Source organism: Brienomyrus brachyistius, unplaced genomic scaffold, assembly GCF_023856365.1.
Source record: "Brienomyrus brachyistius isolate T26 unplaced genomic scaffold, BBRACH_0.4 scaffold46, whole genome shotgun sequence".
Lineage (NCBI taxonomy): Eukaryota > Metazoa > Chordata > Actinopteri > Osteoglossiformes > Mormyridae > Brienomyrus > Brienomyrus brachyistius.
Window position 1 is genome coordinate 1084398 of NW_026042321.1, and position 14546 is coordinate 1098943.

At 45.2% G+C, this 14546-nt stretch overlaps 1 protein-coding gene across 1 annotated transcript; it reads left to right on the top strand.

The window, feature by feature from the left end:
- The first annotated feature begins 307 nt into the window (after window positions 1–307).
- Window positions 308–12590, top strand: LOC125723219 (proline-rich protein HaeIII subfamily 1-like). Its single transcript, XM_048999626.1, has 4 exons — window positions 308–533; window positions 2969–3081; window positions 3565–3751; window positions 12082–12590. Exons 1-4 carry the CDS (start codon window positions 308–310, stop codon window positions 12588–12590), a joined length of 1035 nt encoding a protein of 344 aa, XP_048855583.1.
- Window positions 12591–14546: the final 1956 nt, after the last annotated feature.

Below are 14546 nucleotides of genomic sequence, written 5' to 3' on the forward strand. Positions count from 1 at the left end.
TATGCACACAAAAGGCATTTCTTTCACTCACGAAATACATTTCGTCCACAAAGTGACGTTCTTCCTTTCAGTTACAGTCCGTTTCCATGGAGATCTTGGAACAGTAGTTTACGTGCATAATCAGTTGCTTACGTGTATAAGTTCTAGAACCCAGAGTATAAATCTTACCGTATCCGATGATCATCTCAGTCTGAGATTTTCTGGAGCACGGATCAACTGCGAATTTCCATTCACCAAAATGTGCAAGGTTAAGAGAGTAGTGTACCGCGTGGAGGTTTTTTATGAGCAAGGGGGCGTTGCACGAAGTATGGAATTCACCATTACAAAGGGCAAAAACAGGTGCTTCGCCAAATATGACGCACCAAATGCAATTGTGAAAGCAGGGTCTCAGTGGAAGTTTGCTGGACAGTACTTCGTCAGAAGTATCGTCCACAATTTTCTTACGTTGGACCAGACTCTGCACCAGTGTCAGAAAGCACACAGCCCTCCTGCTAAGGATGATTTCTGCAGCCCAGCTACAGAGGCTGAGCCAGGTATGGCATCACCTGTAGATCACACACCTTTCCACTGAGCAACTAGCCTGTGCCCATGGGCTAAGCTGAAGAAGAAGGTAAAGAAGTGGAACAAATGCCTGTACTCAACATGCAGTATTGTTTTTAGGCAAACGTTGAGGAATTCGCCACTGAACCTGTGGATAACCATCCAGAGGGGTCAGACTCATCTACCCCGAGTATGTGAGAACATTTCACTTTGCCTTTTTTCTCTCCTTTAAAACTTTCATTTACTTCTGTGTCATCTGATGTGAAAAATCTCTTCATGTAATCTGCATTTATTTGACCATACATATGGACTTTTCTTGTTCCAAGGACAAAATGATATGGACCGGCAAACTCATTCACCGGTCACATCTGAAGGAACAAGGGTGGCAGAGTCAGCCAGTACTGCTCACCAAGGACTCTCTCTCCAGGACAGGCTGGCAATTGAATTTCATCATCAAAAGCTAAAGTGTCTGAAAGAAGAACATGAGATGAAAATGAAAATTCTTCGTTTACAACTAGATATGTTGATGCAGAGAAAGATGCAACTGGGTCAAATGTACCAGAAACTGAATAAATAAATATTGTTTTCTTAACTCATGTTGGATGTTATGGCTGTTTCTGTATCATTCCAGATAAAATATACACTTTTGCTTTTAAAATGTATTTGCTCATTGAAAAAGAAAATGTATCTGATCCGAGTAGAATGATGAAAATGTAAATAAAGTCTAAAATGTCTACTTAAAGTGGCACAATGCAAAAGCATCTCTATGCAAGTCCTTCTGTGTAGTCTGTTGTAAATGGTGGAACATCTGCATTGTCCTCTTGTCTTGGAGGATCTGGGCATCCATGCGTTTCAGACACTTGTGAAGGACAGTTGTTGCAATTATGATAGTGCAGCAACTTCTTAATTTGTTTTTTTTTCTTCCCACCACCACCCACCCTCTTCGGAGGACAAGTTTATTTTAAATGAAAGTTACAGAATAAAGATATTCAATTCCAGTGTGGCCACTCTGAACTCATCCACCTTAGTACCGTGATTATAAAAAAGTAAATAAAAAAGGGGGAGGAGGAGGACACAGACACAACAATCATAACAATTACAGACATTACTCACCATGGACAAAAAATAAAATAAAAGGTAAATAGAAATAATAATGATAAAGGTGGGATGGAGAAAACAAAGTGTAGAGGAATGCAGAGTACAAACAACCATAACACACAGAACACAAAAAGGACATCAAGCAACAAAATAGTAATAGCAGGATAATGATGACAACAATAAAAAAACTTATAACAACAATAAATAACAACAGGGGCGGCATGGTGGTGCAGTGGTTAGCACTGTTGCCTCACACCTCTGGGACCTAGGTTCGAGTCTCCGCTGGGGTCACATGTGTGTGGAGTTTGCATGTTCTCCCCATGTCATCATGGAGTTTCCTCTGGGTTCTCCGGTTTCCCCCCACAGTCCAAAAACATGCTGAGGCTAATTGGACTAGCTAAATTGCCCATAGGAGTGCATGTGTGAGTGACTGGTGTGTGTGTGTGCCCTGCGATGGGCTGGCCCCCCATCCTGGGTTGTTCCCTGCCTTGTGCCCATTGCTTCCGGGATAGGCTCAGGACCCCCCGCGAACCAGTAGGATTGGAAAATGGATGGATTTATTAATGTAAATTTGAACAAAATGGGATTCCACAGTTTTAAGCATGCGAGGAACTCCTGTTGCTTAAAAATCAACACAAAAACCCTAAGCCTAGGAGACAGACGCAGGTCACTTTCCCATAATTCAGCAGCAATGCTACATGTTGCCAGCAGCTCCACATTTCCTACCTCTGTACCCGGATAGTTCCTGCCTGCAACACTAAAGGACTCCGCGAGAACCGCCTGTCTCACCCTAGCAGTCTCTCTCCTCCTCCTCAGTTCGCCTCATCTTATTCTGTGTTGATTTACTCTAAGGTGTTTGACTAGGTGTGTGGAGTTTGCATGTACTCCTCATGTCGTCATGGGCTTTCCTCCGGGTACCCCAGTTTCCCCCCACAGTCTAAAAACATGCTGTGTCTAATTGGAGTTGCTAAATTGCCCGTAGGTGCGCATTTGTGCGTGAATGGTGTGTGAGTGTGCCCTGCGATAGGCTGGCCCCCCATCCTGGGTTGTTCTCTGTCTCGTGCCCATTGCTTCCAGGATAAGCTCCAGACCCCCCGCGACCCAGTAGGATAAGCAGTTTGGAAAATGGATGGATGGATGGAGGGAGGCCCGTTCCCGGCAGCGCGGATCGCCATCCACCGCAGGGACCTGGCAAGCCCCCCTGACACTGCAAGATGATCGAAGGAAGGCCCATACAAAGTGCCTCCCCCCCACCCTGGAGCAGACCCCCGGTAACCGGAGAGCAACAGACCCCCTGCCCGGCCCAAACCCAATCCCCCAATTCGCCTAGAAGAACCCAGAGAGTCTCAAGATTCCCCAGACGGCCCGCAAGGGCCCCACCACGGCGCAGCAGAACCAAGGACCACACGCCCTACAGCCCTCAAGAAGAGGCCACCCACACCGGTCAGGGCCAGAGACAGAGAGTTAGGGGAGGCCCCTCAGCCCCCATCGCTTCCCTGTCCCATGTTAGTGTAAAGTGTGTATATATATGTGTGAGAGAGTTGTGTGTTTATGTCTACAATGCATTAGAATTAGTGGCTGCAGTTACAGTATGACGGCCCACCTCTGGCAGGCAGTGGAGTCCCTCATCCCCTTCCCCGCACCCTAAGGCCCTAATGTAATATGGACTGTGTATGTGACTAAAGTGCAAAAAGCAGGTGAGCAGTCGAGGCAGGAGCACCCCACCGCTGGCAGACGGCAGAGCACCACCTGCCTCAACCCACCTCCTCAGCCCTAGTGTCATGTGGTGTCTAATATGCAAGTAAATATCGAGAGGCCGTGTTTCGGCGCACCTGCCCACTGCCCCTGAAAGCCCTAATGTCGTTTGAAATGTGGTGTCGGGGGAGTGCCAGGATCCCCGAGTGGCCCCGATTAGACCCTGCACAGCCAGTAGGGGCGGTCAACTGGGGTGCTCAGGGGCGGCGCAGGCAGCCCGACAGCAGGGGACCCCCCCCAGGCGTAGAACGGAAGAGTCCCACCCTACTACACCCGATGGATGTGACCCCAGCTAGCAGCCAAGAATGGGACAGCCCTAGATCCACCAGCAAACGGAGATCCGGTCCGGCCAGGCAGGGTGACCCCCACCCTCCAGCCACCCCAGCCCCCCCCCCCCAAGCAACGTGGAAGCCCCTCCATCAATACCCCCCCCCAACCACCTCACAGTGCCCATGGGCCCGACGCCGAGAACGCCAACAGCAGACACCGACCCGCCCCCACCAGGCGACGGGCCCGGGTAGGCCACGCCCCACCGCATGTGGACGACCATCCGTGGCATGTGGCCATGACCCCAGCCGACAGAGCCCACACCCCAAACCCACCCACCCCAGTACAGCGGTGCAGGCATCTAAGAGGCCCCACCCCCCCGACCCCCTCCCCAGTGCGCAACACATCCCGGGGGGTGCAGAACCCCCCATCCCTCGCACGGTCCCCAACAGGGCAGGCCAACAGCCACCCAGAGGCACCAACCACGGAACTCCAGCCAAGAAGAATACCGGAGGACCATACATAAATATTTTTAGATTAAGAAGTCCAGTGATTTTAACCAAGCCAGCGGAGGTTGACTCACACGGAACCACTGAGAACACATAGTTCATTTTTGGCATGATCATCATTTTGATTGTTGCTACTCTTCCCATAAGTGACATGGGCAGATTACTCCACCGTGCCAGGTCATCTTCTATCTTTTTAAGCAGAAGACTGTGGTTTAATTGCGTCAGATCTGACAGCTTGGTAGAAATGTGAATACCAAGGTATCTAATGTCCCCAGATTGAAGTGGGATAGTTGGATTGGACAGGAAGTCACAAGATATTGGAAGAATAATTGACTTGTTCGAATGAATAGAGTAATCTGAGATGGAGGAGAACTTATCTATAAGTCTTATAGTCTCAGAGAGAGAGCCTTGTGTATTTTGAAGAAAAAGTAATACTGTATTTTTCAGACCATAAGGCGCATTTAAAAGCCTATATTTTTGTCAAAAATCAACAGTGCGCCTTATATTCCAGTGCGCCTTGTGTATGACTTCCAGCTGTGTTTACGGACCTAGCTGCGCCGCTGAGTATTTTGCCCATGGGATGAGTAATACACATTATATTTTTGACATAATAATTACCGTAACATTGTCGTCTGTATTTAATGACCCCAAAATGGCTCCTGTGAAGAGACATGCTTACGAAGCGGAATTCAAGCTTAAGGCAATCAGTCACGCAGATCAACATGGAAATAGAGCAGCTGTCATGCCCGGCTCGTCCACTCCTCTTGTGTGCCACGCCCCCTGATTACCCACGTGTGCTTCCCCGATTGTACCCATCTGTGTCTGCTTATTTTGATTAGTCACGTCCTATTTAAGTCCTGGTCTTACCTGTTCCCCTGAACCGTCATTGTGGTCTTTCTGCGTCTGATGTTCCCTGCTCCCAGTTCCCATATTAAAACCCCTAGTTTGCCCTGGTTCCGACCTGTTTGCCTGTTCCTTACCCGCCTACCAGCACAATCGCTGCTGTGCCTGCCCGCGATCGTGACAGCAGCTGCGAGAGAATTTAATATTAAATAACAAGTAACCAAGTAACAGCAATGAGACTGACTCGGATGAGGAGAAGAGGGATGCGGGTCTGCTTGACGCCGCAATCGTGCAACTGTTTAACTCAGACACTGATGGTGAAGATTTTGAAGGATTTGCGGAAGAGGAATGAACTGACAAGTATGTGTATTGTTTTGTATTTCAGGAGTTACAGCTGAACATTTTTGAGTTTTTGAAATTATTCAGTTAATTTCGTATTTCATGAATTAAAACTGAAAAATGTTGAGAGTTATTGAAATTATTGACTTTATAATAAGTCAAATATTACTCAATTTATTTATCTGGCCGCTTTGTCTCGCTGAATTGATGCGCCTTACAATCCGGTGCGCCTTGTTTATGAAAATTGACACAACTATTTATAGTGCGCCTAATGATCCGGTGCGCCTTATGGTCCGAAAAATACGGTACATACAGTCCGCATAAAGACTAATTTTATGGGTAATATTTGCTGTCTGAATTCCTTTGAAATTATTATTTTTCCAAATTGCTTCTGTCAATGGCACAATAAATAGAGCAAATAATTATGGAGAAAGTGGACAACCTTGCCTAGTGCCCCTTCTGAGAATGAAGCTTGGGGAGATTTGCTCATTCTTTTTTATGCAGATTTTAGGTGGACTGTAAAATTTTTTAATCCAGGTTACGAAGTTCTCGCTAAATTCAAATTTTCGTAAGGTTCCCACTAGATATTTCCAGTTTACTCTGTCAAAAGCCTTTTCTGCGTCCAATGCGACGATTATAGCTTCCTTATTTTGAATGTTGCAGTAGTCTATTATGTTAATTAATCTCCTCATGTTGTTAGTGGACTGTCTGTCTTTAATGAACCCTGTTTGATCCGGATGTATTATATAAGGTATTACTTTTTCAATTCTACTAGCCAGTGCCTTGTGATGATTTTAAGATCTGCAGTTATGAGTGATATTGGTGGACAGCTAGATGGGAGAGCAGGGTTTTTATCAGGTTTGAGGAGCTGGTTAATATCTGCACAATTCATATTTGGAGGAATTATGCAAATTTCTTTCATTTCTATAACCATTCTTTGGAATAGTGGTGCTAGCAGAGGCCAAAATGTTTTGTAGGATTCTGCTGGAAATCCATCTGGACCTGGGACTTTCCCGTCAGGCATACATTGAAGTGCATCGTAAAGTTCCACTATTGAGAGAGGTAACTCTAATGCCGTTATTTGTTCATTATTTTATTTTGGTAGGTCGAAGTTGTTTAAGAACTCTTCTATTTCAGAATTGGTTGGTTTAATATTAGGTGAGCATAATTTTTAAGTCCCTAAATATCATATTTATCTCTCCTGGGCTACGAGTTGTCTTCCCATTGGGGTCTGTAACTGAAGAGATTGCTACATTTCCTTTATTCTGTTTTAGTTGGCTTTAGTTCTATATTATTGCATAGTGCCTGTTCTACGTCTAGCCAAGGCTCATCTAAGAGGGTATGTTTTAACCACCCTGAGATGTTTTGGAGCCTGTTGGCTAAGAAATAGTGGTGAAAGTTAGGCCTTTGCAGTGTTTTTAAGCTAATATACGGGGGTTTATCTTTCCAAAAGAATTTAGAGATGGTGGAGTCCAGAGAGCTAAACCAATCAGGTGATGGTTTGCTAGGGATCGTTGCAAATAAATAATTAATTCTTGGCAAAACAATCTTTATTGAGGCGACCCTTCCCATAAGTGATATGGGTAGGGACTTCCATCTAACCAGATCATCTTCTACTTTCTTTAAAAGTGGGATATGGTTTAGTTTAGTTAAATCTGCCAGCCTAGGTCCATCCATTTTCCAAACCGCTTATCCTACTGGGTCGTGGGGGGTCCGGAGCCTATCCTGGAAGCAATGGGCACGAGGCAGGGAACAACCCAGGATGGGGGGCCAGCCCATCGCAGGGCAAAAAAACACACACCATTCACTCACACATGCACACCTACGGGCAATTTAGCAACTCCAATTAGCCTCAGCATGTTTCTGGACTGTGGGGGAAACTGGAATACCCGGAAGAAACCCCACGACAACATAGGGAGAACATGCAAACACTACACACATGTGACCGAGGCGGAGACTCGAACCCGGGTCCCAGAGGTGTGAGGCATCAGTGCTAACCACTGCACCACCATGCTGCCCCTAGGTGAAACATTAGTACCTAAATATTTAATATCTCCAGACTGCAGTGGAGTGGGATAATTATTCTCCAATTTATTGAATAATCTGAGACTCCTGAAAATGAGTTTATTAATGTAATTACCTCAGAAAGAGTGGTTTGTGAATGCTGGAGAAAAAGTAACACATCATCCGCATAAAGACTTACCTTATGTTCTACATTCAGGCATTTAATGCCTTTAATCACTATAGCCTGTCTAATTGCTGATGCTAGTGCTTCAATAAAAATTGCAAATAGTGAGAGGGAGAGAGGACATCCCTGCCTGTGAACTCACACCTCTGGCAGAACTTCTTTTGCATCCTGAGGGAATCAGAGGACATTGAGCTCCATTGCTGAGATGGCGATGCAGAGCTGTGGCTGCTAGGTTTAGAATTTTAGTGATTAATTTTCATTGTCGGCAGACCACAGCACACAGTGCACAACAATGAAATATGTTCTCAGCGTTTAACCCATATGTGACAATGTGACATAGCAGGGGGCAGCTAATTCAGTGCCCGGTGAGCAGTGCTTGGGGGCGGTACCTTGCTCAGGGTACCTCAGTGGTGCCTTGCTGGTCGGGGATTCGAACCTGCAATCTTTCAATTACAAGTGTAATTGGTGCTTGTCATGGCGGCAATCCCTGTACCCGGTGGTGGACGCCAGCGGTAAAGGCAGCTGTTCGGCTGAAGTAGGAGGCTTTCTCAGCTTGGTTAGCTTGTGAGATTCCTAAAACAGCTGATAAATAATGGCAGGCCAACGGGAAAGCAGTTTTGCCGGTCACTGAAGCAAATCTAAGGTGTGGGAGGGGTTTGGTGAGGCTATAGAGAAGTACTTCAGTCGACCTGGAGATATGGAGATATAGTCAGGCAGTGGAAAGAATATTTCGAGAGTCTCCTGAATCCTCTCTAGGGCTGAGCTCAATGAAGTATTCAAAATACTCTTTGATGGTAAGACTCTGGAGGTGAGTGAGATTAATCATGAGTTCTTGAAAACTCTTGATGTTTTCATGCTGTCTTGGATGGCACGCCTCTTCAACATTGCGTGGACATTGGAGTCAGTGCCTTTGGATTGGCAGACTGGGGTGGTGGTCCCAATCTTTAAGAAAGGGGACCGGAGGATGTGTTATAACTTCAGGGGGGCTCACACTCCCAGAATGCTGGACCAGCTCTTCACCCTTACAAGGATTCAGGGCAGTGTACTCAACCAGTCTACTGCTCTTTCGGCAGTTCTGCATAACTTTTATGGATAGAATTTCAAGCTTGTTGCCAAGGGACAGAGGGGGTCCAGTTTGGGGGCCTCAGGATCGCATCTTTGCTTTTTGCAGATAATGTGGTCCTGTTGGTATCGTCAGCTGGTGACCTGCAGCATGTACTCGGGTGGTTTGCAGCTTAGTGTGAGGAGGCTGGGATGAGGATCAGCACCTCTAAATCTGAGGCCATGGTTCTTAACCGGAAAAGGGTGGATTACTCTTTTCGGGGATGAGTTGCTGCCTCAAGCAGAGGAGTTTTAGTATCTCAGGGTCTTGTTCAGAAGAGATAGAAGAGAGGTGAAGGGGGTCAACTGATGGATCGGTACAGCGTCAGCAGTAATACAGACACTGTATCATTCTGTTGTGATAAAGAAGGAGCAGAGCTAGTCAAAGCTTTCAATTTATCAATTGATCTACGTTCCAATGTCTCTTTAAAACACGAGTTCAAAAGCAGTGCATGTGAGTGAAGAGCCAGACACTGTGAGAAAGGAATTCAAAATGACTCATATACTTGTGTCTGAACTGTGTGTAAATGGTGGAGCCAGTGGAACAGCTAGAAATTCTGGGCCCCTGACAAAATGTCACCTTGGACCCTCCTGTCCCCCCTCACCTACCTTTTGTAAAATAAACTTGTAAGACACCCACCCAAAAAAGAAATTTCTTTTGACAATTCTGCTTCATTGCGCAGACTACACTACTCCTGAGACAACCTTTCTCTCAGTTTCAGTTTTTCATTTGCCTGATTCAGTTTCATTGATTTATCTGTTAGGGGGTGAAGTAGGTTAATCTGTTGATTATCAATACATTGGTATTATTTACGATAGTGGTTGCATATTATTTCTAGGTTTAAATAGTTGAAACTTACATCATACAGTTTTATCATTTCATGTAGGCTTATTTAACGGCCTCTGTGAAGTGGTGGACCCCCCAAATCTGCCAGTTTATCCATGCCCCAACTGTGCCCCTAGGTGGAACCAAAGAATGGCTGCCAACCATAACATTATGCCTTAAGGGTCACACTGTACTTGAGGGGACACAAATAATGTAGTTGTTCACACTGACTTAATGCATTAATTTACCAGGAACCAAGTGTTGCTACATACTGATCTCTTGTTCATTCATTTACATTTACATTTACAGCATTTGGCAGACGCCCTTAGCCAGAGCGACTTACATAAGTGATTCATCATTAGTCTATCACGATGGTTCATGTATTCAGTTAACGAACTATATTAGTTAACTTACTAATTAATAATTAACTAATATAGTTTATGCCTGGAATATCTGAACTTTCATAATTGCTTAATGATGGGAAATGGTTAATTGCTGCAAGCTAGCTTGTACTATTACTTTATTTGTGTACCCTCAAGTAAAGTATTACGTAATTGAGTTACATACAGCATTTAATAGCTACAGGTTACTTGAGGGATCACAAATAATATACTGTTACATGCTTAATCAACCATGGACCAAATTAGTTAATGTAATAATTATCTCAGTCTTAGTTACAACACAATTGGTGACTATGTACAGTAAGGGAAATAATTATTTGATCCCCTGCTGAATTATTAAGTTGACTCATTAATAAAGAAATGAGAAGTCTATAACTTCACTGGTAGGTTTATTTTAACAGCAAAAGATAGATTATCAACAAAACCAGCAAGAAAAAAAAATCATCATGTGACAGTCATGATCAAGATATTGGCAATGATCCAATGTGTCAGTCTTGGCCAATATTGTTGGTCAATATATAAACTAAATTAATATTCAGAGTTAGCAGCACCAGAGTTAAAGGCACACCTACTAAAATAAAGGGGATGATTGCATTAAACAATCAGTCATTTTTCATAGGGACAATGAGGGATTTCATCGACTTATTCACCACTTAGAAGACATTTCAAAGTACCGTGACATGTTTATAATTTATTATTTAATCTGGGGCGCAGATCAGTCTTTCATTTTCCACAGAATAAAAATGATGTAATGTCATTCTGCTAATCTGTGCCGGCAAGCTTGGCAGGTTTCACGGCCAGCAAACCCATCCCTCAAGCCCTCGTCCCGTCAGCACTTCCTTTAATGCGTTTCATTTTTTTCTTTATGGTTCAGCATTCATACCACCTGCAGTTCAAACTTGGGAATCCATCTGAAGCTAAGCAGCACTGGGCCTGACCAGTGCTTAGATGGGAGACCAACTAGGAAAGCAGTGTTGCTGCTGCAAGGTGTGGCCAACAGGTTAGCCCACCCTGTGGGGTATATGGATCCCAGTGCAGTGATGGGGACTTTGTGCTGTAAAAGTTGGTGCCATTGGATGAGATGTAAAACTCCTGCCTCTCTGAGGTCATTAAAGGTCCTTCAGTATCTTATGAAAGAATAGGGGCGGTTCCCTGATGTGCTCGTTAAAATTTCCCACTATGGTCCTGTCAGATCTGGCCTCCTATTCATCCCTTGTATCTAACTGGTGAATTCTCTCCTGCCCTTTCACCACCTGAGTGACTGTGGTGAGTGTACTGGTGCAGAATGGCTGCTGTTGCATCATCCAGTTGGGTGCTACACTGAGGTGGTGGGTGAAGTGACTCCCCTTTGGTTCTATGAAGCTCTGTGAGTGTCTTGAAAAGCTATAAAAATGTAACTTTCATTCAGTAGATGGCCTTTTGGCAATTTTACACTGGTCTCTTTTCCATATTTAATAATAAAAAGTATTGTTCTGCAATTCTACTTCATTTGTGTTCCATTAATTATGTGTAGCTAAATTACCATAGTAATATTTGTATAATTTTATCAGTAAATTTAAAAAAGGTTTGAATTTTGAATTGGCTATCAAAACAATTAAATAATCAATTAATAGAATCAAATTGTGATAGAAATGATTGATTCTGATGCATAAAATCAGTTGTCTTAATTGAATGAAATCTCCTTAATCAAATCAAATCTCCAAATTTAATAAAATCCTACCCCCAGACCCTTATAATATGGTTACTGAGGTTATACAGGTTGTACCTTATTTGAATGAGGAGCTGATAAGTTAAATCAATTTCCTAGAAAACTCACCAGAGGGAGCCAAAGAGTAACTCTTTATTTCAGAATATTGCAAGAAGGTTATCTCTCAGGAGAGAGCGATTCCACAAATTCCACATAAAGGTTATGCCCATAAATAACAAGCCATTGAACTTCTCTGTTAAGTACTTAAATCTAAATTATTTCAGTAAAAAATCTCCTATGTGCATACATGATTTAACATCCACATTGTTTTAGGCCTCTAAAGTCTCACTCATTGACTGAGACACACGCATTACAACCACTTCACACACTCACATGTCACATCATGTGTTTCTCACATTGAGAAGTAAAGGATAAGGGGGAGAAGTGTACGGCTGCAGCCACCCTTCTGAGGTCCCACCTCCCTCAGGCCCCAGCATGCTCAGGCCCCCAACTCTCAGGCCCTGCAGCCCTAAGGCCCCGAAGCTCTCAGACCCTGCAGCCCAAAGGCCCAGTAGCTCTCAGGCCCTGCAGCCCAAAGGCCCCGCCGCTCTCAGACCTCACCTCCCTCAGGCCCCGGCACCCTCAGGCCACCAGCTGCCCCGGCACCCTCAGGCCCCCAACTCTCAGGCCCTGCAGCCCTCAGACCCAGCCGCTCTCAGACCCCACCTCCCTCAGGCCCCGGCACCCTCAGGTCCCCAGCAATCAGGCCCTGCAGCCCTCAGGCCCTGCTGTCCTCCGGCCCCGCCACTCTCAGACCCCACCTCCATCAGGTCCCAGCAGCCCTAAGGCCCCGCAGCTCTCAGGCCCTGCAGCCCTCAAGCCCAGATGCTCTCAGACCCCACCACCCTCAGGCCCCGGCACACTCAGGACCCCAGCTCTCAAGCACTGCAGGCCTCAGGCCCCACCGCTCTCAGACCCCACCTCCCTCAGGCCCCAGCACCCTCAGGCCCACAGCTCTCAGGCCCAGCAGCCCTAAGGCCCCGCAGCTCTCAGGCCCTGCAGCCCTCAGGCCCCGCCGCTCTCAGACCCCACCACCCTCAGGCCCCGGCCCACTCAGGCCCCCAGCTCTCAAGCACTGCAGGCCTCAGGCCCCGCCGCTCTCAGACCCACCTCCCTCAGGCCCCCAGCTCTCAGGCCCTGCAGCCCTCAGGCCCCGCCGTTCTCAGACCCCACCTTCCTCAGGCCCCGGCACCCTCAGGCCCCCAGCTCTCAGGCCCTGCAGCCCTCAGGCCCCCAGCTCTCAGGCCCTGCAGTCCTCAGGCCCCACCGCTCTCTGACTCCGCATCCCTCAGGCCCCACAGTCAATATAAAGAATGCTTGATTTTAAGTGATCGATAAATATCTGGGCATTTTTGTTTGTGTTTTTGTTGTGTGAATTTTGATTCATAAATAGTAAAACTTTGAACAAGAAAAAAATAAAATGAAGATATAAAATGTTTCGATTTATAATACATTGACAATCGTGGAACAGAGCACATAAATATGTGTTTTGGGCATTTTTTCCCAAACACATCAAATAGGCAAATTTCACTTTGAAACTCGTGAAATGGATAAGGAATGTATTTCTTTGTTGTCTGCACACGTGTCAACCCACCCAGATGTCTCAGCCCACCCTGAGAGTTAATAGCCACTTGCCAGCCAATCAAAAAATAGCCTTTGTTGTATCCGGGTAAATTCCAAAATAAGTTACACGAAATCCTGATGCAAGCATGTTATTACATAGATGCTCCCACAGATGTGCACGTCTAAGAGCAATATCCGATGAATGCGGTAAGCAGGGCTCTCAAGTCTCACGCATTGACCGTGAGACACATTTCGCCCCTAATGTAATCACACTCCAAACTTTTGGTGAAACATGAGAGCCTTGCTGCATGATAGATGTTGAAAATGTTAGATTAATTATAAGTAAATAACATCATGGCAGGATCAAAGGACGGATACACTGATATTGCAAAAGTGGTAATTTTTCTTATTTTTAGTTTTAGTAAATAAAAAATAATATACTGGTAAATACTACATGTAGATATTGTCCTTTTATGAATGGATGTGTGTCCATTCATCCACCCATCTTCCAACCACTGATCACAAGGTTATCTTTACATAAAAAGGTCACAATTGGATAAAATCAAATAGGAATGGGATAAGTGTGTATAGAAAATGACACAAAGTGCATATTTGCATATATTATTGGTATAAGTGAAAGTCTGAGTGACTGTTTCTTCCAACTATCTCTCCGGGTCACAGATGTCCTGGGGCATATCCCAGGCAGCACTGGGAACAGGGCAGCGACACGCCATGTTGACTGCTCAACATGTTGAGCATTTATATAAAACATACAATGCATTTGCACATTAACTCACAGCTGCTGCTGTCACGCGAAGCTGGAAGCTGGTAAGGCGAACAGGCAGGCGAGCAGACAGGAAGCAGGCAGACAGGCGAATTATGGGGCAAACTGGGGTTTTAATAAGGGAATCGGGGGAACGGATAGCAGGAAACATCTGACGCGAACTAACATCAATGACAGACAAAGGCAGCAGGCAAGACGTGGACTTAAAAAGACAAGACTGGTTGAAAATAATCAGACACAGCTGGGCACGATCGGGAAAGCACACGTGGATAATCAGGGGGGCGTGGCACAAACGAGGATCGGACGAGCTGGGCGTGACAGCTGCCTCCCCACTGCGGGGGGTAACTAATTAACCCTAACCCTAACCCTCCCATAAGATTATTTATTACCCTAGATTTAGGATTTTTTTATGCTAGTTCTGGAAATTCATTATAATATTAACATTATCCAAAGACATCAATGCTCTAACTACAGCACTTGTGCCTAAGATGGCTGCTGACTGTTGTATGTTTTCTATGCTTCATTTCCCTTACATGTATCTCTTGGGCAACCTACCAAATAAACAGACTTTAAATAGTATAATTC

Coding starts and splice junctions, on each gene's coding strand:
- LOC125723219 (XM_048999626.1), top strand. CDS start 308: ATGGAATTCACCATTACAAAGGGCAAAAACAGGTGCTTCGCCAAATAT. Junction 534..2,968: donor AGCTACAGAGGCTGAGCCAG/GTATGGCATCAC, acceptor CAATTCGCCTAG/AAGAACCCAGAGAGTCTCAA. Junction 3,082..3,564: donor AGAAGAGGCCACCCACACCG/GTCAGGGCCAGA, acceptor GACCCTGCACAG/CCAGTAGGGGCGGTCAACTG.